Source organism: Agelaius tricolor, unplaced genomic scaffold (assembly GCF_023055355.1).
Source record: "Agelaius tricolor isolate 1412-34295 unplaced genomic scaffold, bAgeTri1.0.p SCAF_36, whole genome shotgun sequence".
Classification (NCBI taxonomy): domain Eukaryota; kingdom Metazoa; phylum Chordata; class Aves; order Passeriformes; family Icteridae; genus Agelaius; species Agelaius tricolor.
In genome coordinates, this window is record NW_027269296.1 from 963,568 (window position 1) to 990,929 (window position 27,362).

At 53.8% G+C, this 27,362-nt stretch overlaps 1 protein-coding gene across 1 annotated transcript in view; it reads left to right on the forward strand.

Moving 5' to 3' along the window:
* Positions 1-18,845, forward strand: part of RUNX3 (RUNX family transcription factor 3) — a 34,719-nt gene extending 15,874 nt beyond the window's left edge. The window contains exons 4-5 of the mRNA XM_071453173.1: positions 4,609-4,773; positions 15,709-18,845. Coding sequence (XP_071309274.1) covers positions 4,609-4,773; positions 15,709-16,232 — 689 coding nt within the window. The 3' untranslated portion in view covers positions 16,233-18,845. The remainder of the gene's footprint in view (positions 1-4,608; positions 4,774-15,708) is intronic.
* Positions 18,846-27,362: the final 8,517 nt, after the last annotated feature.

Consider the following 27,362-nt stretch of genomic DNA (forward strand, 5'->3'; position numbering starts at 1 on the left):
CGTTTGAGTCCCTTCCAGCTCCCAGCTCTGCACTGTCCTCCCTCCTTCCTCTTCACTGTCCTCCCTCCTTCCTCTTCACTGTCCTCCCTCCTTCCCTGCCAGTGGGGTTGCTCTGAATTCTTCCTGGCTGGGCATTTCCCATGGCAGCACTAACCCAGGAGTTATTTCCCATTGGCAGCTCTAGAGCTGGAGGTGGGACTCCAGGGAGAGCCTGAGCCACGTTCTTGCCCTGTGCTAGAGGTGTGCAAAGGTGAAACCAGCCCAGCATCAGCTGCAAGGGACAGGCCTGCTGTTCCCATAACACGGGAGTTTCACATGTGGCTTCTTTCTGGAGCACATGCTGGGACTTGATAGTCTAGCCGAGACTCAGACTGGGAAAAAATTCCAGCCTCTGCAGAGGACTGGCGTGTCTCTCTGAAGTACCTATTTTGAGGGCCACGGGAGGAGGGATTTGAAAGGTGTTTTGCACATTGAGACAGAGTTTTATCCACTGCTGATTCCTTTCTTGTGGTCCCTTCTCACGGACGTGTAGAGACTAAGCCATGGCTTTATGTGCAGGGACTGCTCCTGGTGAGCCCGGCTCAGCCCTGGAGTGAGGCTGGGAATATTTGAGCACAGCCTTGGTGGGAGGATGGTGGAATGCCAGGGGGATGCTCCGATGCTTTGAAGGAGGCTGAGCGTGGCTCACGCTGCTGTGCCAGCCCATGCCACCCTCTCCTGGCTCTGTCTCCTCCTGTCTGGGCTGAGGCAATGATCTGCAGTGTGTGTGTGTGTGTGTGTGTGTGTGTGTGCTCCTGAACGTCCCTCGGCGTTTCCTCCGCTCCAGCTTGCCGCCAGCATTCCGCAGCCAGGCTCCCGGGGAGGGCCAAGCCACTTCCCACCATCTGCTCTCCCGGCAGCGCGGGGCTGAGCCGGGGGCTGGGGGTGAGCGTGACACCCAGCTCTGAGCCCAGCAGGGCTGGGAGGGGGCTCTGCAGCTCCCCAGCTCTCATCTCACTCCATCTGCAGAGAAATCAGGCAACTGGGGCTCCCATTCACCCCACTGAGAGTTTGCTTCAATCAAATCTCTCGGCTCTGGGATTTTGGTGTCGCTCAAGCCATGAAGTTCCTGGAGCCCCTTTCTACCTGTGCTCAACTTAATATTCTGCATCTCAGTAATCTGAGGAAATCAGCTGCTTTTGGAACTCCCCCTCCACAGCCTGGAAACCCCGTCCTGGTCCTGGCTTGGGAAGCCACATCAGGTTGCACACTCCTAGAAGGAAGAGGAGACTCTGTTTGGTCTTTGAAACATTTTAATGTAGAAAATATGTCTTTAAATCATAGCTCTGAGGGCCTGAGCTCGTGTGGCACACACTGCTTCACTGTCTGCATTCCAAGGAAACATCCAAAACTTCCAGTATGCTTCTTATTACTGGCCTAAAGTGTCAAATTCACGTCGGCTCTTCCAGCTGGGAAGTGTTCAATGGGATAGTTTGTTTGATATGCTGATACAGATCTTGTTATTACATCAGGATCGTAGGTGATCTGTCAATGTTTACATCATGTCACGTTCAATACCGGAGTTAACCGATTCTGAAACCCGATCCAGCGTTAAAACCCTGGCGCTGCTGACAAGGAGTGCCCAAGGTCAGGAGCTGCCACCATTTGACCATGCTGGGCTCTGCTGTTTCCATAAATATTGACCTACAAGCCAGTGGTGGCCCAGCTGGAAATGCAGTGCAGAATCTCCAACCTCAGCAGTGCCTTTTGTGCCCGAAAACTCACAGGTTGGGGTGATTAAGGCTTCTCAGACAGATTCTTTTGGGATGAGGGCTGGGGCTGTTTGAAGTTGAGTGAAAATCCACCCACTGGCTTCGGGAGGCTTTGAGTCAGTGCTTGGGTGAAGGTAGAAACCACCTTCCTGTTCTCTAAGGTATGAGCTATTGTTCACTGGTTTCCTCTCCGTGACAGCTGTGGGCAGATGGGGAAGGGCTTTTAATGAAGCCAACCGCTGCAGAAATTCAAAAGCTCAGGTTGTTCTGATGAAAGAAACCCATTAACAGCGATTCTCTCTTGCGTGACAAAGTCTGACGTCCCCAGCCCTAAGTGACAAGCGGCAGGAAGTCCTGGGGAGACAGCCTGAGCTAAAGAGGGCTGGCAGGCCAAGCTGGTGGTTTTTAACTCATTCTCTGCCTTGTTTCACAGGGTTTGGGGCTGCCAGATCCCACACATGGGGACAAGGTGAGACACAGACGGGAGAGGGGCTGGGAAGAGCCCTGATCCCACCACCCCTGTGTTTGTCTTCCCTTACATTTGCGTCAAGTTTTCCTCTTTCTTTTCAGCAGGATGGTTTCAGGGGTTTGGGAGGTTTTGCTGGGTCTCCCCACAAACCAGCCCCTTCTGGATGTGTTTGCTCCAGGCTGGCAAAGCTCACGGGACTGTGCCCACGTTCAAATAGCGTGGGCACCAGAGCAACCACAGTGCAGCATGATACAGGCACATGAAGCCCTTGGTGGGGCTGCATGGCTGAATAATCTTTCTAAACTTTATCAGCATAGAGATCACTTGATATATTTTTTCAGGATTTTCCCTGTCACATGCCAGATACCACCACAGGATAGGGTTTGTGCTGAGATAGAGGAAGGGAATTTAATTTTCATTAGATTTCTGAGGAACTTGGTCTTTGAAGTCCTTTTTGGCTTTCCTGCGAAGCTCTGCCCAAAGAAACTGGGTAAAGGTGAAATATAACACTACTTTTCTTCTTCTGCGCTTAAATGTATAGTGAAATAATAAAATGTGGGCTAAAACAAGAGATCTCAGTGCACACACTTTACCCCCAGAGAAAGCACTACGTGACAGATGCTGCTCACAGCTCCGAAGGCCCTGGATAATGCAGAGGTGCCTGAGGTCTGGGGACACACAGAGATGAGAATAGATCGTTTATGGTCTTGCTTTGAGGTTTCCTTGGTTTGCTTCACACAGCAGGGAAAATACATTTTCAAAATACCGCTGGGGTTTTGCTTTCTGCTGGGTTTGTCCTCCCCAAGTTTTCCTCTCTGGTGCCAGCATGTTTTCCCTCAGTTTGGACCCTCGCATCCCTGGAAATCTGGGGATTATGGAGCTTGCAGGGGATGGTGGGGCTCACCTGGTTGTGGAGAGAGCAGAGAGGGGTCAAAGCACCTCAGAATCTGTGGCTGGGACGGGTTTGCTGCTGGGACACCCATGGAGCTCAGCTGGGAGTGTGAGCTCCCCTTGGAGCTCCCCTCCCATCCCAGCATCCCCACAGCCAGCCTGGCAAGCACAGCCTCAGCCAGGCAAGTGGGAGATCAGGAGATACCAGACGCTGGATTTAGGGAGGGGGAAGTGTGGGGACTTTCTGTGACTTTGCTATAAACTGACACAGCTCACAGAGCTGTGCAGATGTGAGGGGGAAGGGCAGGGGGGTGAGAGGTGCCTGCGTTCGTTCATTGCCTTCTAAACGCACTGCTTTGCTTTCCTTTTCTTCTTTAGAAGCCACCAAGGGCTGAGCTTGGCTTGGTGGATGTCGGGCTGTAGGATCTGATAAGGACCAGCTCTCTGAAGTGCTGCAGAAGGGTTTCTTGCCAGCCTCTCTCCCGGCGTGCCTGCACACCTCCAGTGCCCCTGAGCGCTGGGATGGAGCCGGGATGAGGCGGTGCCACCTGGGCAAGGTCCCTCCGTGGCAGGTGCAGAGAGCTGGGGGTGCTGGGGGCAGTCTGGCTGTGGCAGGGGAAGAGCAAGGAGAAGCCAAGGTCTGAACCCCGCTCTGATGTGAAGCTGGGGCTCCTCTGGAGCCCCTCCAGCTTTGTGCGGGTGTAACTGAGACTGGAATCTGGTCCAGAGAGAGCGAAGCTGTTTGGCGATGATTAATCCAGTAAAATGTGAAAGTTATGTATCAAGTGCGTTTCATGCGCCTCTCGCCTCGGGACAATTAGCATAAATTTAATAATTATTGCCCTGTGCCAGCAGCTGCTACCTCAGGAGCTGGGAGTGCTTTATGAACGCTCATTAGCTGCTGCCCTGCCTGGGGGAGGTGGGTGATTAGTCTGCCCGTTGTATGGGGAGGAAAGAGGAACAGAGAGAAGCAAAGCGAGGTGGCCAAGGTGTGGTACCAGCGAGGGCTGATCCCATCCCTCCTGCGCCTCCTCCAGCCCCACTTGGCTCTGACCGAGCTGGGTGGGCACAGCTGGGAGGGGGCTGGAGTAAGATGGGAGTTTGTTCTTTAAGCAATGAGCAAATGCTGCAGAAAATACTTAAAATTCAATTTTTGCCGGTTCCTCAGTCACCAATTTGCAAGGACATGGCTTCTCCTGCCTTGCACATGTCTCCCCTCCGTGTTCAGAGTCAGTGAGGGCTGGGGGAGGTTGGTCACTCAGGCAGGGGCATCCTGATCCAGCTCCTTGCCTGGAAACTTTCTGGATGATCTGGAGCCTCCCATGTGGGTCACTCTGTGTCCACCTGCCCCGGGAGCTGCTCTCTGCCAGGGCTGGCACCCATTATTCTGTGTGAGTAACAGCAAACCACAGAGACAGAGGCTGGCTCCCTGTGTAACCAGGCTGCTGCAGCCAAAGGGGAGCTGATCAGATACCAGACTCTTTTATCATGTTCCAGGGCACAGACAAAAGCTGGAAGACCAAGCCAAACCCTTCACGGACCGCTACGGAGAGCTGGAGCGGCTGCGCCAGTCCATGAGAGTCACCCCGACAACACCCAACCCCCGTGGATCCCTCAGCACCCCGAGCCACTTCGGCTCCCAGGCTCAGACTCCAATCCAAGGTAACCACCTGGGGCTCCCAGTGTCACTCCCAAACCCTCGTCTTCCAGGCATGGCTGAGTGGGAACAAACCCCTGGAAGAGATTTTAGAGTTGGAGTCTGGCTCTCCCCTGGTTAAGGAGGATTTCTTGACCTTGGAAGCCTTTTTGCACCCATTAAGTCACTTTTTGCACCATTAGAGCCGGGTTTTGAGGAACAAATGAGCATCAGGAGCGTGAGGGAGGTGAGAGCAGCACCCTTTGAACCCAGCAGCTCCTCTGACATGAAGGCAGCCGCGCTATGGTTATGCATCAGCCAGAGAGGGTGTTCCGTGCTTTACATGCTAATCCCAACGGTTTCTTATCATTGTGTGGGTGCCAAGTGTGGTTATCCCTCGCCCAGCTCCAGCATAATTCCCCACACGGATGCACACCTGCACGGGCACACACACATACACACAGAGCTTTGCTCTTCCCAGATCTGCCAGCGGCAAAGAGCGCCCGAGTCCCTGGGCGTTCCCCAGGAATCCGCAGCTTGCTGCCAGGACAGGGGCAGGAATTGCCACTGGAGTTACCTGACAGAGACCAGGCTGCTAATCCTGGAATTTCAGTCCCAAACTAAGCAAGGCTTTAAAATACCTCAGCTGCTGTGCTGCTCCTGTCTTTCTGCATAGGCAGATGCCACCAGGATGAATTAGAGACCACTCTCCCATCCTTTTCTGTGCTGCTTTTCCATGCACTTTTAGTCTCGCCGGTTCTTTTCCTTCAGAAATCAGCAGAGATACTAACAGGGCTTCAAGGAACAGTACTTAAGCTGTCTGTATTTGGAATTTTGGTGAGAATAGGCCCTTCTGGGAAAGTTTCATAGAAAAAGCTCCCAAAACCCTCGTGCTGTGTTTTCAGAAGGGATATGGTTGTTTGAAAGCCTCAGTGTCATTAGCAAAGAGGGAGTTTTGGGTGTAAAAACATGTTTGAAAATGTTACCCGAACTGTAAAAGCTGTGCTGCTCCTCCCAACCCAAAATTACAGAGAAAATTTAATTTCTTTCTCATTGAAATGCAAATCTCCATGCTTGGAATTTTCATTGATATTAGCAAGGTTTATGAGAAGAACACGGGCATTTTGTGTAGGACTATCGTTTGGGTTTTTAAAAAAAAAAAAGCAGGAGAGAGAGAAAGAGTTTTCTAGGCTTGTCCCGTTGGCCGCATCATAAAGAAAGAGATTCTTGGGGGAAGAAAAAAAGATTTGTATTTTAAATTAGCACAGCCCCCTGCAGTGCCAGAAACCCAAAGAGCGCCGTTTGGAGCAAAGAATCAGGTGATGACACAAATTCAACGAGAAAAAAAATGGAGTTGGCCACAAGCTACCACCCCTGCCAAATTCCCAAATGTCAAGTGACAGCAGGAGTGGAGACACACAAAATTAGCCTCTGAAATCATTCCTGCGGAGTGAATCCGAAGTCCCAGGAATGCTGCAAAAGGCGGTTTGTGCACGCTCGGCTCTTGGCTCCCTCGTTCCCGAGTCGGAGGAACCGTCTTAAAATGACTGCGGGTTCCTACCAGCGTAACTCGGAGCAGGAGCAGCTCAGTCATTTTCATCTCAGCCCTGTCCTTTTGACACAGCTCTGGCTATGACCAATCATAATCATCATTTTTAAAACCCCTCTTTCTCTTGCACACACACACACACACACACACGGCTTATTCACAAAGATCATAATTTTTACCCGAGCAAGTGGAGCCCGGCCCGTGCCAAGAACAACACGGGAGTTAACAGGCCTGTAATTCTCACGACTTGGCACGTTCTTGGGTAACACACAGGAGAGGCCGATTAGTGGGAAGCAGAACGAGATACCAGCAGGGAGGGGCCATGGGGCAGGCTGGGGTTCATCCGGCCCCCGCTATCTTCCACGGGGTGCTTCCCAAGGTTAATGTTTTTAGCATCCCTGTGCAGGGATTAAGAGGGGGACAGGGAGGTTTTTCCCTCCAGCAGCGCCCAGCTCCCCCTGCTTGTGTGCCAGGGGTGCTTGGCTTCCCTGTCCTGCTGACCAAGCAGTTTGCACAAGCTTCCTAATCCGCTCCTGGCAAAAGCAGGCTGGAGCTGGGATGCTCAGGAACAGCATCAGCCACTGTGGGGGGATCCCAGCACCTCAAATCCCTGCACATGGCACGTGGAGTTTGGGTTTTTAGGCAGGCAGGAGACAGTGTTTATCAGTGTTTATCTGGGGTTCTTGGGAGATGTGTGTGCTCTGGCCCAGTCCAATCTCTCCTCCTGAGGAGGGAAAGCTGTGGCTGTGGTGGAGATCACGGCAAGGGCGCCGCGGGGAGTGGGAGAAGGGTCTGGCCCTCAGCCACTCGCAGAGGCTTTCAGTAAAGCAGCCCCTGGAGGTTATAAATAGCCCCCATGTAAAATGATCATGCTGAGGTTAGATGGTCTCAAACCAAAACCCTCCTGGTAGGAGAAAGCTGGTGGTTTCTGAAGGGCATGCCAGGAAATCGGGAGGAGAGAGCGCGGCTCTGATAGCGAGCGGGTCGGATCCTGCTCTCTCCAGTGCCAGGGTATTTCAGTGGCTCTGGCCTTGCCTTGCCCCACTCAGATGGGCAGAGACTTGATCCCTTCCCATGCCTGTCCCCAAATGGGATGGACACTGGCAACCCTGCACACACCAGATCTCATTCCCACTTGTGCTGTTCTGGGAGTAAATAGGGTAACTCTGGCATCACCCCTGTAGCTGTGATGAGAATCTGGCCCAGTGCTGGGTAGGTCAGACAGGCACACCCCCATCACCATCCAGCTCTGCTTCCCAGGCTTCAACCAAGCAGAGCCTCTTTTGAGGATTTGGCCCCATGCTTCACCAGAGAGGTCTGGAAAATGTGAGTGTTAGGAATCCCAGCTCTGCCATCCCCACAGCGAGACACCAAGCTGTCATTAGGATGGCTTGAAATGGTTCCTTATTATGGGGCATGTGAAGCCAGAGCCTTGCGTGCCTGCTTCAGTCCAGTTTTGCCTTTTAGCTTAAAAAAAATCAAGTAGCTCTCAGAAGCGAAGCAAGATGTTAAAGGGACTTCTGCTGTCTGCCTTCAGCTGCTTCTCGGGGCCCCCTGGCTCAGGGAAGGTGGGCTGGTGACAGACACACGTCCTCCCCAGTTCTCTGTGTCCTCCTTTGCCTGTGTTTCAGCAGGGGCTCAGGCTGAACCATTTTGTTCCCAGCACAGCAGAGCAGGACCGCCCATGCCCGAGTTCTGTGGTGGAAACATCTTCAACCACTCAAAAGCAATTGTGTGCCTTGTCCAGCAGCATGGAGGGGCCTTGTGCTCACCAGGACAATTGCAAAGGGATTTTAGATTGGATCTCCTCGGTACCAGAGCGAGCTGTTTTGATTGAGGCACTTCATGTCCCCCCGCACACTCTTGTTTTTGCTCCAGAGAAGCCAAACTCCCTTGATTTCACAGGGAGGACAGTAAATGTCAGACCCTTTTGCAAGCCTCTCTTAGTGCCTGCAGAATGGTTTTTGGGAGTCTCTGTGTTCACTGAAGAGCTTCAGATCTCCTGATCTGGAATTCACTCAGCTTCATTCCCAACCCATTACTTCAGGCCAGCACAACATTTTTATCATCAGCAGAATGCTCCATCATATGCCTTTAAAGTAAAGTCTTTCTCTCTCTTTTTCTTTTTAAATATACATTTTTAAAGTATTACATTACTTTTAAGAAGCCTCTTGGCATAGGCAGCAAGTGCCCCTATTGTTTCCGAAATGCAACGTGGCTGCTCTGAGGTTAAGTCCTGAATTATGGGCCCAGCAAATACACTGAATTGCTGCTTCCTAATCCCTGTCCAGATTGACTTATGGTTTCTTTAAAATATCCGTTTCTTAATGGATAAAAACATTCTACCACGGGCAGAGACTAAATTGTTTCCAAAGGAAGCTAGGCAAGCATTAGTGGGAAGAAAACATATTGTGGGATTCAGCTTCAGCCTCAAAGGAAGGAACACGCTCGAGATGGGTTTCCTGCCTGCTTTCAGGCTTCTGTGTCTATCTTTAAACTGCTTTTCTGCTCCTCTCCTTTACATTTGTGATGTCCCTCCAGCGAATTTGGCATGGAACTGTCACAGATGAGCCACAGAGCAGTGCTGAGCAGGAGATTCCCCCAGGACAGAGTCCAGGCACCTGCGACCGCTGCCTTTGTGCCATGGACATGTGGCCAACCCCGGCCACAGCTCCGGGTGCTGCATCCTTACAGAGCAGCGAGGAGTCCCTTGGAATTTGCCTCAGGGATGCCATCCTGGGTTTTCCAGAGTGCTGGGATCTGCAGTGCTATTCTCAGAGCGGGGTGGGCAGCCCCCAGCCGGGCTCCTGGCCGCTGGAGCCCCTGTGCCATCACCCCTCCGCAGTGGGATTCCCATGGCAGACGTGGCCTGGCCCAAACCTGCTCGGCAGGCAAGGTGGTCTAGCTGCAGGCTGGGTTGTAAATCCAGCAGCTTCCTTTTATGTAGTCAGGGCTTGTTAATTTGTTTTAATACCCTTTGAATACAGGTAAAGAGCAAAGCGCGGGCAGGGCGGAGGGGAGTGCCCGCGGTCCCCGCTCAGCCCACCCACCCGCTCCAATTAGCACCGTTATTCATTAGCTCGGCGGGATGTGCCGGGCAGGGGGATGCGGGCAGAGGGCTCTGGGATGAGCGAGGCTGTGCCGGAAGCTGGGAGAGCTGGGCTTGTTTAGTCTAGCAAAGGGCAGGCGGGGAGCGGAGCCGGTTGCTCCGTGTAAATACATCGAGGGGGTAAACACGGCGAGGCAGAGGAGCTCATGTGAGCTCTGGAGGACACTGCAGGCACAGGACATGGGCCTGAACTGGTCCTGCATGAATCCACACTGGAATTAGGAGTTGGGCCATCCCCAGAAGGATGGGTCCAGAGAATTGGAGCATCCCGATGGAGCTGGCAGGGTTTGCAGAGGAGGTTGAGATGCACGATTCACTGAGCTTAGAACACCTGGGATTTTCCTTGCTCTGCTGCTCCCCAGTGTGTTTGGGGTGGGAGAGGACCCAGGAGCTGGCTGGGTTTGTGCTGCTCGGCACGGTGGGTTTGGGCCTGCGTGTGTGAGTGCACGGCAGCACACGGTGTTCAGGGAGAATCACAAAACTGAGCAGCAAACGTGCTTGGCAGTGTAGAGGTGGTGCCTGGCGATGCTGTGATAAGGACCTGTGTGTTGTTGTGTTTTGGTTTGGGGTTTGCATTTTTTTTCAGGCTGCAGAGGAAGTCCGTGCACCCAGTTTGTGAGCTGGTTCTATCAGATACAGAGCCCTGCTCCATGGGCGTGTAACAACGGATGCTGTTCACACCCTCCTTTTTTTTTCAACACCTCCCCTCCTCCCCCAAAATATATTTTGCTCTGTTTTACGTGGGCTGAGAGGAAGGGGCCGTTTTCTTTTTTAGTTGGCCCTGACTTGGAAACAAATGAACTTGTTAACATACGTGACAGAGGCGTGAGAGCGTGCCTGCATGCGTGGGTGGGGAGGAGAGCGGCGCCTTCTCTAGAGATGAGCTGGGCCTTCACAGATCAGATGCATCTCGTGCACCTTTCCATGGAGATTCTCTCCTCTTGGCCACCTGCCTCTCCCTGCTCCCACATGGAGTTATTGTCAGAAGCGGAGAGGGACAAAGATCAGAAAAATGCTCAAAGGTGGCTTGGAGGTCCAAGCGTGACAGAAGTGAGCAGAGAAAAAACAGCCAAAGGTATATCCCGAGCAGGAATGTCTGTTCCCACTGTCACACACATGCTGGTGTGTTATACACAGAAGCATAAAGTATCATTAGTGTTTACATTGTCGTCAATCATTGTGCAGTGAGACAGGAAAGCAGGGCTTTTTCCCCTGGGGTAGATTTTTCATGACAATTTCACAAGGCACACATATGCCTAGAATTAGAACAGTGATCTATGGCCAGGCTGATGATATTTTATATTCTATACACTTGGAGAGTGCCAGGCTATCTACATTCCCTTTAAATTCCCTTTATTCTCTGTGTGTCTCACACACTGTGAGTATTTGTTGTGTAACACATCCACATGAGCTCAGGTTTATTGCTGACTGGGTTCACCAGCCACCGCGTGCTCCCCACATCTCTAAGGTGGGGACCAGGTGGTATCTGGGGTGCTGAGGAGCTGCTCAGGTTCCACACGTCCCTGCCTGGCCCCAGATGATCTGATAGTGATGATCCTGCTGTACATCAGTGCTGTGCTCTGCCATGTGCCTGGGGTGAGCTGCTTTTCTGGGTACCATTGCAGCACTGAAGAGGTCCTGGTGTTGCTTTTGCTGCCCTTTCTTCCCTCCAGGCAGAGCAGATGTGTTCCTGGGTTAGGAGGTAGTGGCAGCACCCACTGTTCCTCTGGGATGGATGCACATCAATCCCTAAAGCCATCTGCAGGGTTCATTGCCTCATCTCAAAGGCTTCCAGGGACCTCAGAGCAGATCCACCAGCCCTGACCCTGCCAGGGTGCAGGGACCAGTTCCACTCCATCCGAAGCAGCTCCTAAACCCAACGTGGTCTGAAGGGAGGAGGCTGAACACACCCAGAGAAACCTCTGTGGTTGGCAGCCTCACAAACCAGCCCTTCCCACCTCATGGCCAGCCCTTGCCACCATGACCCAGCTGAGGTTTGGCTCCCATCAGGGACATCTCTTTGCATTTATGTCCTGGCCACCCACCCAAGGAAAGACAGAGAGGGAGCTGCTGTGTCACTGCAGTGCTGTTGTTTTATCTGGAAAGGGGCTGAGCAGCTTTCAAAGCATGTTTCTATCCGGCCCCTCATGCAGGGGGGACTTGGGGGTCCTCAAAAGGTGCAAATTGCAGCTGCACAATTAAATCATGGGGTGTGTCCTGGCCTCTGCGGTCCCCGGGGCAGCTCAGCCCTAAGGAGGAGACAGTGGCATTACTAATCAGGGCTTTGACCTTTACATGGCTTTTATTTAATACACATTCCACACTTCCCCAAACTCCCATCCAAAACATTGACATTTCCGCTGATAGATTGGGTCAGATTTTGGAGTAGTTGGGGGACTCAATTCACTCTTACAATGGTTAAATTCTTACAGCTAAATGGGCTTATTCAGTTAGTGCAGCAGCTGGTGTGATTTCGAGAAGAAAATAAACATTTCCTTCAAATATTTTGATTGGCAACTGGACAACTGAAGTACTCAAGCTCGGATTGCCAGGGTCCAAAAAAGCAAATGGGGGCTGGACGGCGAGTAAGCGAGGGAAAACCGTAGTAAATCCTCGGAGGCAGTACTACGGAGCAGATGTGTGTGATGTGTGCCGGGGAAGGGGACAGCAAGAAGGGGCTTTTTAAGCCCATTTTGAGCTGTGATTCCAAAGGGAATGTGAGGTCCTAGGGTGCAGCTTCACCCACTCCTTGTTCCCTGGCTTTGCTCAGCAGCTGCTTGCTCCAGGCTGCTGTTTGAACCTGGCTGTGGCAGAGGGTCCTTGCTGCTGAGTTAGGTGGTTATGGAGGGTGTTAATGGCCGTGTTTTAATTGGATCTCGCTGGGGTTGTTTCAGTGGAGATTTCCTCGCGTGCAGGGCAGGCGCTGGGGCTGTGTGGCTCCGATCTGCGGCAGCCAGGATGGAGGGGCTGCCCTGAAGTGGAGGAGATGGGATGGAGAGGAAACCTTGAGGCAAGGACCAAGATAGAAGGGACAGTGCTGAGGTGGAGGGACAGTTGTGAAGTGAAAGAGATGGGATGGAGGGGAAGCCCTGAGGCCAGGACCAAGATGGAGGGGAAATCCTGAGGCGAAGGAGATGGGATGGAGGGGAAGCCCTGAGGTGAAGGACATGGGATGGAGGGGAGCCCTGAGGTGAAGGACATGGGATGGAGGGGAGCCCTGAGGTGAAGGACACAGGACAGAGGGGCTGCCCCGAGGTGAAGCTCCCAGGACACAGCAGCAGCCCTGAGGGCATGGCCCTGAGGCGATGGCGAGGCCCCGGCCCCCTCTGGCGGCCGCCTCCTTCCCGCCTCTTTCCCGCCTCCTCCCGCGGCCCGGCGGGCGCCCCCTGCTGGCGGCGGGGCCGCAGCCCCCTCAGGCGTGCCCTGCGAGGGCCGGGGCCGCCGCGGTTTTGTTTTTAGAGTTTGGGAGTTTATTTGTAGCCTCGGGGAAAAGCTGAGAGCTTTTCCGGTCAGGTAAAGCTGGAGCTTTATTCTGGGCCAGACTTAGAGCCCAAGGCTGGCGGGGATCAAAGTGAGCTGGTCACGGCCACTCGGATGCCTCATGGCTCTGCTGGGCATGGATTCCATTTGAGGGGTTCGCGTTGAGGGATTCGCTTTTTGAAGGATCAAAATTCGCAGATCACAGCCCTGCAGAGTGCTCTGGGGGTTCAGAGCCTGGCAGAGCTCCCCACAGCCTCGCTGTGCCTTGCCCATCACAGACAGAGCCCGTAATTAACGCTCTTACACGCTTCTGTCCAAATTAGAAGCAGGGACCCACTGCCAAATGGTGCACGTTCAGGCCAATAAAATGTAGCCTCTAAAAAAAACCCTCTTTGAGTGAGTTATAGAGGAAAAAGGAAATATGCCCTGAGTGCTCAGGTTTGATTTCGATTTGCATTTTATGGAATATTATTTATGGAGCCGTGAAAAGTAATGAAGGAGCGTGGTCTGAGTGATTGTCATCTGGGAAGGCAGCGAGCGACAATCTGGGTGCTTTGGGGGCTGAGGGGGATTTGGAGGCTGCTTTTTCTCAGTACAGGGCTGCCAAGTTTAAGGGGAGGCATTCAGAAGAGAGCACTTTTTCTTTCCAGTCCAGGTGCAGGCAGGATTTCTGCCCCATGGTCCCGTCTCAAGCCGTGATGCTGCTGGATTGCTACCACCACGGGGCTGTGGTCAGGCTGCTTCTTGCAGAGCTGGTCTCCAAACCTCAGCTCCCTCAAACCTCAGTGCCTGGCAGCAGCTGTGGCTGCAGCACGGCTTTGGGACGGGTCCCTGCTGGGCTGTGAAATCAGGCTGGGAGCGCTTTTCCCACTGCTGTGCTTTTCCAGCCAGCCCAGCACGGAGCAGGGTCGGCCCTGTGGCCGGGCAGCCGCTTCCACGGGCGCTTTCCAACGCCGGGCGTGTGCAGAGCAGTGCGGTTCGGGACAGCTTTGAGCTCTGCTCCTCTCTTATCTCGCCCCAAAGCCACAGCCACGTTCACAAACCAGGTGCTCCCCCGCCTTTCCCCTCCGTGGAGCCTGCGTGGGAAGGCAGGCGCTGCTGGGCGCCCGCAAAAGGGCTGCAGGCGAGGGAAGGAGGATCCTCCCCTTCTCCTTCCACGGCTGAAGGACTCACCTGGGATCAGAAGGGAGGTTCACATCAAATCCCCTCCATACCTGCTCCTCCAGAGCGTGCCCGTGTCACTAGGTAGCTGGAAGGGATTAAATCAAGAGTTTTCTCCTGGGGAAACGCTTTGGGGCCTGGAACGCCAGCCCAGAGAAGTTAAAAATGCTTCATTGTAATAAATAGATCTAAAACACACGTCCTTGTGCATGCAGAGCAGCCACACAATCCTCTGGATGCGTGTTTGTATGTATATGCATTTCCAAAACCAACAGGCGTGTTTAGCATACTCACCTCACATTCTCTTGCTCTGAGGGATACAAAATCCAGCTGATGGCGACCAAAAAAAGTCACTTTGAGGCTGGATGGTGTCCCACTAGCAAAGGAAAAAGGCCCTGCTTTTAACAAGAGGAAAATAGAAGTGGTCTGAAGGACGCTTTCCTTGGAGAGCAAACCTAATTTCTCTCTGCTTTAATGCACCAAGGCCAGAGGTTCCTGGGCTCTGTCTCAGCCTTGGGACAACTGAGAGAGCCACAGGAATGGCTCCAGCTCCTCAAAGGAGCTTCTGCTGTGGGTTCCCACCTCTAACCTGGCCTTCCTGCAGGAGGACGGGATCCCAAGCCAAGGTCCCTTTCCAGTTCCAAGCTGGCTGTGACCTCCTTTGGGTTTAGACCTCCAGGAAAAGGCGTGGGGGGCTCCATCATCCAATGGAGCTGGGGAACATTCCCACCGCCCCGAGTCTCCCTTCCCCCAGCAGAGAGCCTGAATTTCTCACTCTCTTTATCCTCTTGGAAGGAGAAAAATACACAGAGAACTCGAGCAGAGGGATATAGTGGCTCCTGGCTTGGGAGTTTTCAGCTGTGTGTTTATCAGCTCCATCCCCTGATGGTATCAGCACAAACAGGCCACCCACAAGAAGGCTTAGCAGGCTGGTCTGGGCTCCAGCTTTTCCTGCCTGTCTCCGTGTGTGTGTGAGTGTGTGTGTGTGTGTATACAGCAGGGATGGATGATCCCAGGGCCCGGCCGTCTGGGGCCTGCCTCCATTTATTTACTACACAGCTGATGTCATGGCTAAACATCTTTTTTCTGTGTTTATGGGGCGTGCTGCTTTAATCTGCCTGAGATGAATAGACCCCTAAGAGAAGTCAGCTTAGCCGTGTCCCTTCTTGGATAGGAAACAACAAATTTTAGGACAGGAAATGGGAGCAACTTAAACAAATGGGTTTAGGGTTTTTATTTAAGTCCCTCAGCTCTTTTCCCTGGCAGACCCAAGAGGTGCTTTCCCTTCTGATTCCTTGGGAATGCTCTAATGTCGCTCTTGTGCTGAGATTGAGGCAGGAACAGGCGAGAGGCAGGATGGTAGAAAAGGCAAGAAGGCTTTATTCAAAAGAACTGCGTGGGTTTTATAGAGTGGTACAATAGGTTCTAATCTATTGGCTAACTAACAAAAACACCTTCCTCACACGCTGTCCTTCAGAGGAACAGAAAACGAAGTAGAAAAACACCACCTGCAAATTGTTTATACTCAACGGGTTATCACATCTTTCCAACTCCCTAAAATGTCTCACAGGCCGCTGTGAGAAACGCTTGCCATTTCCCTCTCTCTCTCTGTCCCGTGGCATCCACGCTCTAACCACCCCCTCTCCTCCTGCACCCCGGCAGGCACGTCAGAGCTGAGCCCCTTCTCGGACCCGCGGCAGTTCGAGCGCTCCTTCCCCACACTGCCGGCGCTGACGGAGACGCGTTTCTCCGACCCGCGGATGCATTACCCCGGCGCCATGTCCGCCGCCTTCCCCTACACCGCCACGCCCTCGGCCACGGGCATCGGGGGCATCAGCATGACCAGCATGCCCGCCACCACCCGCTTCCACCACACCTACCTGCCGCCGCCGTACCCCAGCTCCACGCAGAACCAGAGCGGGCCCTTCCAGGCCAACCCCTCTCCCTACCACTTGTACTACGGGACGTCCTCGGGCTCCTACCAGTTCTCCATGGTGGCGGGAGGCGAGCGCTCGCCCACCCGCATGCTCTCGTCCTGCACCAGCGCCTCGGCGGGCAGCAACCTGATGAACGCCAGCCTGGGCGCGCAGAGCGACGGCGTGGACGCCGACGGCAGCCACAGCAACTCCCCCACCACCATGAGCACCACGGGCAGGATGGATGAGTCCGTCTGGAGACCCTACTGAGGAGGAGCTCGGCTGGGCACCCGTGTCTTTAACTGAATCAGCCGCCGTGGCTCCTTTTGGGAGCGACCAAAGTGATGCCAAGGGAAAAGTTAAACCAAAGTCTTCCAAACCAAAAGTTAAGGATCCTCTGCATGCAAACATCAAGCGAAGATCAACCAAGACCTTCGTTACATTTCAAGGTGAACACCCACGAGGCTTGAATGTGTCGCTTGATGTGGTTCCTTCATATGTTTTAGGTATGTGGATTGTACATAGGGAAAAAACCCCAAGGACGTGTGGAATCAGATGTTTGGTACTTGCAGAACACTTCTCATTCATCTCACTCGCACCTCTTCCCCACACAAAGCATTCAGAAGTGAGGAGAGTCTCACCCTTTCTCTGCAAAATGGTTCAGAGAAGAGAAGACACCAGGGAGTCATCCGAGCCATCTCTGCCAGTGCAGGAGGACCGAAGTTAACTTTAAAAAAAAAAGGAGAAAAAAAGAAAAATCCCCATTGTCTCCTGTCCTTCCCTCCCCACTGGTGAAGGGTCCCTGAGCACCAAAGAGCAGTGGGGTTTTCAGCACAGCCAGGGGCACTGGGGCTCAGTCAGCCACGTGAACAAGAGCTGTGATGTGATTATTGTTATTATTTGTTGACGACACAAGTTGTATTGTTCATTTTGGTGTCGCTGTCGTCGCTTGTCAATCAGTAATGTGGCTGACCCCCGGCCTGGCTGACCCCTCCTCCATGTTTACACACAAGATGTACTTTTTATGGAGATGTTTTGTTTTGTTTTGTTTGCTCTCTTGTCCTGACCTCACCGTTCAGCTCTTTGCTCCCCTTAGCAAACCTCAGTGATGGTGGCTGAAGTGAAGGCGGCGTTCAGGACAATCTGAGACGTTTGAGATGCACTTCCAAGGGGCTCAGGAACCTTTGGCACAGCCTTGCCACCATTTTCCAGATGTTCCTTCCGTCCCCTCTGAGTGGCAACACTCACAGCTGGTGGCAAAGCATCATAATTCTGTTCTGGTCCTTTCCCATGCTCTCACCCAGAGAGGATTAACACAATTTTTTTATTTTGCCTCACATGTGTCAGTTCATCCTGAAAGCTCTGAGATCTGGAGAAAGGAGCAGTTTCTACTCCTGGTGGTGGGAATGTCGTGAATTGATGCTGTGCAGCCTTTTCCATCCCCTCACCCTCCTGTCCTTCCCCAGGTGACCCCGAGCACAGGGATCTTGCTGTAGAGGAATAAGCTGAAGAGGGGGCACTCAAGGTGCCCCTGGTGTCGGTGGCATCAGGTGGCATTTGCAGGAACCAGGTCTGCCAAGCACCACACACCCTCACAGCTGGCACCACAGAGATTGCAACCAAACAGGGCCATGGTGGGGGCAGCTGTGGGCTCCTCCAAGGCCAGCTCTGATCACAACACTGGGTTTGTCACCTCCTGCAGGCCTGTGCCCTCTGCTGCCATGAGAATAGGGGCTGGATTCAGGATTCTTGGTGCTGGCAGGGCTGGGCACAGACAGATTCCTGGGGATCCATAACCGCAGTGCCCAGTGCCCTGCAGAGCCCTGCCCGCAGCCAGAGGACAGTGCCAGCCCCAGTGCCACCAGTAACCACGGCTTTCTTCTTCCACTTCTCCCACAAACACAAGCAAACCGAAGGCCCAGAGCTGCCCTCCCGGCCCCTGTGCCTCAGTCACAGCGTCCCAGCCTTGTCACCTGTCCCAGCTCCCAGCTGGCAGCCGGTCACCCTCAGCACAGAGCGCTGCAATTGCACTACCACGGCGAGGCTGGAGCAGCACATCCTGGCTGCCCTGGAGAGCTGCCATGACCACTCAGAGTTCCACAAGCAACCAAGAACAACTCTTTTCAATAATAAGAATGATAATAATAACATTAATAATAATAATAATTTTTTTTTAAAGCCTTACCCCAGCATAACTGCAACCTCCACTTGCCTTAGCGCCGGCACTCGCCGGCTCTGGAGCTGGACAGGGCAGCCTGTGTTTTGATGCCTTTTTGCATTTGTCATCCTGTCCCACTGGTTGAAAGCACAAAGGAAACAAGGCATTCGTAGTTGTAGGTTAATTTAAGACTGTTTGTAATGAGTTTTAAAAGAGAAAATAATAAAAAGAATGGCAACAATTTGTTTTTATGACATATTGTCATGTGAAGGTGTAAATAGATGCACCTCTGTTGTATGCAAATGGTCACGAGACAGGCCAATGTTTTTTGCTTTGCACTATAATTTGCTTTTTTTAAAAAAAAAAGAATGCACAATCGCTTGTACAGTAAAGCCCCTTTGTCTGGCTCACAGAATATTTAACTATAAAATCTAATTTTTGGTCTTATTTGTTATAATAATATAATTCTTAAATGTGTTGAAGGATACGATTCTTAATAATGCTTCTAATACTTGTATGTGCAGGGTAAAAGATCACCAGACTAAGGAGATGAGATCAGAGATCTTTGTAGATAAAGAAGGCTAAAGTTGTTGGGTTTTTTAATGGTGTCTTACGATGGACATTAAAAAAAACGCTAGTGATACCAAAAAAATGTGGTTATTTGTGTAATACCCCAGCCCTACTTGAAGGTAATGCCCTATATTTAATATGTAGCCCGATTTTTAGCACTTGTCACTGGGGAGGGGGGAGGTGGGGGGGCAGAGGAGGAGGAAGAGGAAGAGGAGGGTCTGCTCCTGGAGAAGCCATCGGGGAAGCTGCGGCTGGAGGAGCCTCCCGGCTTCCCCGAGAGCAGCCGGGCCCGGCGGGGCTGGCGTGGGGACAGAGCCCCGGCTCGGGGACAGTTCTGCTTTTCTGGTTTGGGGTCGTTTCTGCTCCGCGGGCCGTGGCCGTGGCCTCGGCCGCCGTGTACTCCTGTCAATGCCATGTGGATCAATAAACGATGGTTACAATGGCCCCGCCGCCTCCCGCCTGTCGCTTCTTTCTGCAGGCTCTGGTTTTCGGCTCATTCAGAGCATCCCGCTACCAGCCCCGGTGCTCTTGGCCACAGTTTGGCACCACAAGGGTGGGCAGGCAGGGATGGGATGGGGCGGGATGGGGTGGGAGGACCTGAGCTCGCTGAAAACCCATTGAAAGCTCTCCGGAGGGGTGTGGAGCACAGGGTGATCGCTGTGTGCCAGCCCAGCCGTGTGCCAGCCCAGCATCGCCTCCTGCCCTCCTCCTGTCAGCGCCGTCCCAGCCGCAAAAACCCCGCACAAACGCAGCGGGACCCAAACTCCCGGGCGGTGCGAGCCCAGACTCCTCAGCACTCAGCGCTCGCCTCCAGAACCCAAATGACAGCTGAAAGGCAGAAATGAAAAAAAAATCCCAGCCCACAATATGATCCGATGCCAAGGCGCTGCGGGCCGGGGCTCCCGAGGAGCCGGGGAACTCAGCGCCAGAATTATTCATGAGCCCGGGGCAGGAGCGCCGGGGCCATCCCCAAAGCTCTGCCTTCCCTCTACAGCATCTCCGTGAGGAAAGAGGAAAAAAAAAGAAAAAAAAAATTAGGAAAAGCCCAAACCAAACCACAATAAATGCTCGTACCCAGCTCCACAGCCCTGGCCAGTGGGAATATGTTCCAAGGAAAACCCGAGAGTTAGCTGCCTTTTCTTCACAGCTACTGGGAGAGGAAACACCCCGAGGTGTAGCTGTTATTTACAGGAACTTTCTGTTCCAAACGGATTCGTGCTTTTCTTGCAGCCTCGGTCAGAGCTGCAGTGGGAAGAGAGAAGGAGAAAGAAAGGGAGGGGGGAAAAAAGAGGACAAATAAAAAGGGTTTTATTGTACTGACATGCACTGGATCATCATGAAATCCATGGGGTTCAAGTGGGTTTGGTGGGGGTGCCCCTGGAGGGGATGAGGATGTGTCAGGCCAAAAGCAGCACCTAAAATCCTGCTTGGAGGCCCAGAGAGCCGATGGTGTTAAATGTGCCCAGCACCTGAGGGCCAGAGGGCTGTGATTTTTATATGGGCATTATTTTTATATGGGTATTATAATTATTTGCGTTATTCCATGGGTGATATTTTTATAAGGTTGACATTTTTGTATTGGGGGTATTTTTAACCCAGGCCACCTACCCTGCCCAGCATCCAACGTGCTGCTGCTGCTTTGTGCTTCCACACAGGTTTTGCCCCAGTTTCATTTAAATGGGAGAGCTGAACCCCAGCACAGCAGTGTGGGGTTGTGGGGTACATCAGCCCCTCCCAAAGGGTCCCAAATACCTGAGGGCTCCCTCTGTTCCAGGGGGAAGCTGAAAAACAGGGCTGGAAGCAACAGCACGGGGCAGTCAGAGCAAGAATGTTTGGATTTTCTTTTGCTACAGAAAACAGAAAAAGGGAAAAAATAGCTGGAGCTTGAAAAGCTATTTTTTTGAGCATTCAGATATTAAATTGCATGGTGTTTGGGCTAAAAAATCTCCTAGGAGAAATGAAGACTATTTCCTTTGAGATCAGAGCTAACAAAAGTCTCAGCAAAAAGCTTGTTTTACTCTCATTCCAGCCCAAACTCCAAAGCCTGGCCTCTGTTTTAATGACCCTGTTGTGTCCAAACTACCTTGGCAAATAATCTTTTAACTTGCACAGATTCTGAGACTACACAGGATGTAGGGGAAGGATCCTGGCCTTTGCCTTGCCCACATCAAGCCCTCAATGAACCGTGCCCAAACGAGCAATCAGCATCATTAAGGCCCAATTCTGCTCCTCTGAAATATCAATGAAATCCTGCTCCTCTGAAATAGAACCAGATGGCCCTGAGAGGTGCAGAGCACCCATGCAGCACCCCCAGGGACCCCCTGCACCTGAAAAAAATCACCCTGAGGGCACCCAGCTGGGGCAGAGCGAGGTTCCCGCTCTGGCATCATCTCCGTGGGCATCCATGGGGGTTAATCCTCCTGCAGGGCCTTCCTGCTGGAAAGGATGGGGCCTTTGTGGGGCTGGGGTGGGTGTTTTTGTGAATGCTGCCTATTTAGAAGCTAAATGATGGAAAACATGGAAAATTCATTAGGGTGTCTGGGCAAGTGTTGGGTTACACGTCATTCACATCCACTTACTCAGCGGGACCTCGCGCCTTGGGGGAGAGATATATTTATATACATTTATATACATGGGTTTTATATAGAGGAGCGGTTGGGGAGGGTTTTTTCCCCTCCATTTAATTTCCAGACTGGCACAAAAATGAGACTTTTTGCCTCTCTTTAAATCTCGCTGCCCCCTCGGCCTGGGCTCTGTCCCCTTCCCACGCCTGGGAGGTGACCAGTGCCATTCCCAGGGCTTGGAAAAGGCAGGAGCTGCTGGCCCAGGATCCACAAAGGGCAAATCCATGGCCAGGGCTGGATCTGCAGGCTGAGATCCCCAACTGCTCTTCATTCAGTGCTGGCTGGGGGACAATGAGAGCTGGCAGAGGAGCAGGGGGCGGAGGGCTGGTCCAGTGCCCGAAGTATAAATCCCTAAAAAAGCCCCCAATTCTTCATTCCTGATAACTCAGAATTTCTCCAGTTTGCTGCAATACAAAACCAACCCAATGAAAACCTTGTTCCAAGGTCATAGCAGCTGCTCAAGATGTTTCATTTTTCAGGGAGCTCTTTCTCCCCACCTTCAACCTGTCCTGGCACCACCTTCCAGCCCTGAACCATATCAGAGATGCCACCAAGCAGGGCCATGTCACCTCCTGATGGCACCTGAACCTGCATCCCGGTACTGGCAGCCCCAAAAACCACATCTTGAAAGCCTCAGCAGGCACCTCGTGTGCTGTTCTGTGATTTAATCACACATTTCATTTTTATTTAGTCCATGCAAAGCAAGGCCTCCGTGTAACTGTTAATTCCTGCCAGCAGCAGCCTGGGATGTAGGGAAGCTGTTTTCTCGTGCAGAGGCTGGGCTGGGCCGGGAGATCTGAAGAGTTTAAATTAGAACAGGCTCATGTGAGTCTTTATTCTTGGCTTAGCCCACAGAGGCTAAAAACGCTGTTAAGCGACGCAGGGCCGGGATCCCGCCGCTGTCAGACAGCCGGCCCTGAGCGCAGCTCCACTTCAAAGCGCCGGGGCAGGGCGCGGAGCGCAGCGAGGCCTCATTAACCCGGGGATCGCGTTAGATGGGCCGATAGCGGGCTCTAATTAGGGCAGCAGGGGCGGGCAGGGGAGCCGGGGCCGCGTCCCGTGTGTGAGAGCGCGGGGCCGTCCCGGAGCATCCCCCAGGTGAGCGCCCCGGGCGGGCACCTGCTGCGTGGGCCGGGCTCACGCGTGACGGGGCAGGTCCGCGTGGCGGGGGACGCGCGCCCGGCGGCGCCCGGAGCCTCCCGGAGGCACCCGCAGCACCCGCAGCTCCCGGCAGCTCCCGCCGGCCCCGCCCGGGCACCCCCGGCCGGGGATGCTCCGCTCCCCCCGGGATCCGCCCAGGGCGCGGCTCGGGAGCGCCCTCCCCGCTGCTGCTGCAGCCCCCGAGGGTCAGGCAGGGCTGCTGGGGCTGTTGGTGATGCTCCCTGCGCTCCCGGCAAGGCAGCGCCGCGTGCCTCGAGCCCGACGGGGCTGGAAAAGCCACGGGTGTCTTGGCTGGGCAACCAAACCATCCCTGGGATGGCAGCGGGGCATCAGGAGAGCACTGGGAGCGTGGGTGCTGCCCAGAGATCCTGCCCAAAGCACCGCCGTGCAGCAGAGCAGGAGAGGAAGAAAAGCCCGGGCACATTTTGGGGCTGGATCACCCAAATTCAGGCCCTGTGAGCACCCAAATCCCGGCCCTGTGAGCACCCAAATTCAGGCTCTGTGAGCACCCAAATCCCGGCCCTTTGAGCGCCCAAATCCCAGCCCTGTGAGCACCCAAATCCTGGCCCTTTGAGCACCCAAATCCCGGCCCTGTGAGCACCCAAATCCCAGCTCTGTGAGCACCCAAATCCCAGCTCTTTGAGCAGCCAAATCCCGATGCCAGTGGGGTGGGTGACCAAGGATCAGCTCGGGGTCTCCACCACCGAGACTCAGCGTTTCCCCTGTGGAGGTGCCGGGAGCCCCTTCCCCAGCCCCGGCCGGGCTCTGGCGCCGCTCCAGGAGGGATATTTCACACCAGAGCTACCAGGCCCAGTATTTCCTTTCCATCGGAGTGATTTGCAAAGCCCCCGGGTCCCTGCAAACACACACAGGGAGGGTTTTAATTCGGGCAGGAAAATAAGCACGCAGAGCGGGGTTTGGCTGCGGAGGGCGGTCCCGGAGCTGCCGCTCCCGGTGCTGCTCCCGGTGTGTCCCCAGGGTGGCTGGAACCCAGACCCCACCTTGGCAGGTTTTGCTGTTTGTCTTTGCAGCCAGTGGGTTTATTATGGCAGGGAACACCCAGGGTTTTTTTGCTGTCTGCTATGAAATCGATACAGTAATTTCATTTCTCAGTCATAAATGAAATGAGCTGTAAAGCAAAGTTGGGTGTTTAGGCCGGAGTGAAAGAATGAATTGTTCTAATAGGGGATGTTAATGAGGGGATTAAATGTTCCTGCGAATCTTGGGGGTCCCCAGCCCACCCCAACTGTCACTGGGTGGTTTTAGGGGTCCCTGCACCCCTGCCTTGTGCTGCCTCTGACCTGTGTGGTCCAGCACCTTGCCCTGCCTGGGTGGGACACAGAACTTCACTGAGTCCCACCAGGGACCCCTCTGGGCATGGAGTTACTGCTGGGGGCTTGGGGCACTGGTGGCTAAGGGAAAGAGCAGAGGGAAGTCCTTGTGGGATGGGGCTGGTGGGGAGCTCTGCTAGCCCCTCATCTCCTCATCCTCATCCTCATCCTCATCCTCATCCTCATCCTCATCTGTTTCCCATGGCCACATTTCCACACGGGGATGGGCTGAAAGGAATGGGAAACCCAGACCAAGGAGATGTTTGTTACCAGCAGCCTTTCAGCTGACCCAAAGCAGCTGAGGTTTTATGCTGGGTGTTTTCACGGGGACACAACCCCTGCTGCTTTCCAAGGAGGGTGGGCAGAGCTTTCCTGCCCAGGGCCGGGCAGTTCACAGCTCAGGGGATGTTTTTCCCTGCCACGGAAGGCAGGAGGTTTGCCCAGCTCCACACCATTAAAGATTAAGCCCAGAATTTGGTCTTTGCTTTCCTGCCCACAGCCTGGCAGCCCGACCTCGGGAGCCCTCCTCTCATGGCAAACACCCAAGACCCCCAGCTCCCCTCCTGCCCTTGCTCCATCATTTATTTTCCAGTGGAAAATAACCCAGCGCTGATCCGGAGCACTTTGACAAGTCCAAAAATACGAGGCCATATTATCTTTAAACCATTTTTTAAAAGCCCCACAGTGAAAGCCCTATTGGGGCAGGAGAAACTCCAGCCAAGTTCCCCACGTCCGCCCCCTGCTCCAGTTGTATTCCCCTGGAAATCCTCGCAAAGAAAAACACAGGGCCTGAAAAAAATTTGGTTTTCATTAAAACCCTCAAATGTGAGGGGTTCTGTAGCTTTCAATGGGGCTTTGATTCCTATAGATGATGGAATGTTTTCAGAACATTTAAAAAATGTTCTCCACCTTTCTATCTTATATCGGCGGGAACTGCGCCGGCGTTTTTCTCCCTGATAGAAGTGGCGAGGGCTGGAGGCAGATCCAAACCCTTTCCTTTATTTACCTTGAGGTTTCGGTTTAAAAATGTGATGATATTTTCTTGTGGCTTTGGAACCAGAGGAGATAATCCACGTGGGGGGAAAAGAAACGGGCGGAAAACACTGCAGGAATTTTTTTTTTTTAAAGGGGGTTTTTAATTATTAATTTATTTTTTTTTTCCATGGAGAGGAAGCGGGGTCACTCAGCACATGCAGGCACCCACGTACCTCTCTGAGCCCTTTTTGGGGGAAGCTGAGAGGCATTTCCAACCCTCTAAATCATCTCCAGTTTTGTGGAGATTGCCTAAGGAGATGATTTTATTGCCGTGTTCCATCCCTGCTCCTGGGTGCGCCAGCTGCTGGCTTTTCTAAATCCCCTTTTATAGGAGATCAGCCTTTTAATGTAATTTAATTCCATTTTTTTTAGTGAGTGTAAAGCAGGTTCCTGGCCTTGGCAGTTGTGAGGGTGAAGTTTAAAGGGCTGGAGAGGGCTGAGGTGCCCCTTCCCATCACCCCCAACCTCACCCGGTGCCAGCGGTGCCCGAGGAGCCCCAGGGTGCTGCACGTGCTCAAATGCCAGGCTGGGAGAGCCCCGTGTCCCCTCAGGAGCCCCGGTTCCTCCCCACTCCAGGGAATGTCCCCAGGGCCCGGCCATCCCCAGGGCTCTCTGCACAGGCCTTTGTTCCAGCTTTTTCTGCTGCTGTGCCCGAGTCAGCACCCAGTGCCACCCCCTGACCCCGCCAGGGGCCAGCGCTCCCCTCCTCACACAAACCCCACCCTCGCTGCCATTTTGGGGTGGCTTTGTGCTTTTTCCTGCAGGAAACCCCAAACCAAAGCCCTTTCCTGCGCCTCGGTGGGGCTCTGGGCAGGGGGAGGAGGAGGAGGAGGAGCGAGCCCAGCCCTGGGCGCTGCTGCTGCTGCAATTGGGCACCGAGCCGGGCTGGTCGGACCGGTCGGGCCGGCTGGGCCGTGCCCCTGGCACCCAGACACGCCGTGCTCGCCCCTATGGCTGTCCCTGCCCCAGCCCAGGTGGCAGCGCAGCCTCAGCTCCATCACCGCTCATTAGCACCGCCCTGGAAGGGCCACCCAGGCTGGGGTGGCTCGGTGCCACCACGGGTGCCCAGCCCTGCTGCCCCGTGCCCCGGGAGCACCTGCAGCACTCCCGGCCTGGCCTCATCCCAGTTCCTTCCAGGGGGACCAGAGGGATTTGAATCAACCTCAGGGAGCTGAGTATGGAGTGCCAAACCTGGCTCCAGTCCTGCCCTGCTGACCCAGCGCCTTGGGAAGAGTTTGAGCTGGGCTGGGAGCTGGGCTGGGAGCTGGGCTGGGATGTTCCATGGGATGTGAGTCCATGGGATGTGAGTCCATGGGATTTGTTTCCATGGGAGCCTGGCCATGGGGCTGCGCTTCCCCAGGCAGGGATGAGCCCATCCAAGGTGGGAACAATGTGGGGTCCCACGTTCTCCTTGTCCCCTCCGGAGCTCCTGGGCTGCCAGGGCAGGGGGTGACGGCTCTGCCCATCCCAGCTCCTGCCCCAGGGCTCTGGGAGCTGAGGAGAGCAGGAGAGTGCCAGAGCTCACGTAGGCAGGAGGAGCTGCTGCCTCTCCAGGGCAGGATGAGGACGGGAGGAGGACGTGATGAGGATGGGATGAGGATGGGATGAGGATGGGATGAGGATGGGATGAGGATGGGATGAGGATGGGATGAGGAGGGGATGAGGATGGGATGAGGATGGGATGAGGATGGGATGAGGATGGGACACGCTCCCCTCTCACTCTGGCTCTGGGCAGGCAGCAGCAGCAGCAGATGGGGCTGGTTCTGAGCTGGGAATGCCCAGAGCCCCCGAGCAAGGAGCCAAACCCAGCCCCTGGCTCTCCCCCGCCACAAGAAGTGCAAACATTATTAATTTTTTAATATCTAATTAAGAAGTTTTAATGTGCTCCCCCGGCACGAGGGGCATGGCAGCTGCCACTGGAGTGGGAAGGTTGTAAAACACTCCCACGGAGCCTCTGTGGATTTGAGGATCTTTGTTAATTGTTAATTAGCCTGTGGAGCCGGGCTGGGTTAATGGCCAAGGACCTTGTGGTCCTTGTGTGGCCATGGACCAGCACAGCATCCCAAAATAGCATCCCAAAACAGCATCCCAAAGCAGCATCCCATCAGAGCATCCCAAAATCCCAAAACAGCATCCCACAGACTGGGGGCTGCTGAGCCCCTCTGGAGCTGGGCAGCCACAGCTGGGCCATGGCTGAGCCCCCCCAGGTCCCTCCCAGAGCTCCAAACGCTCTGAAATTATCCCAATCAAAGGCCCCTCTGTAACCCAGCCCAGGCTTGATCTGTGCCTTGAAGAGCTCCAGCATTTGCCTACGGGGGGAAAAAAACCCTTATTAGATTAAAACCAAGCCCCTCTGCATGAATCCTCTCCCTTTTCCCAAGCCTGGTCACTTGAAAAGGCAGAGATGGGAAAAAAAAGCTGGGATAGGTTTAAAGAACTCAGTCCTTCACAGGAGATGCTTCAGCCTGCTGGAACCTCACAAATAAACTTTGCTTTATGCCTCTGACTCGTGGCACAGTTT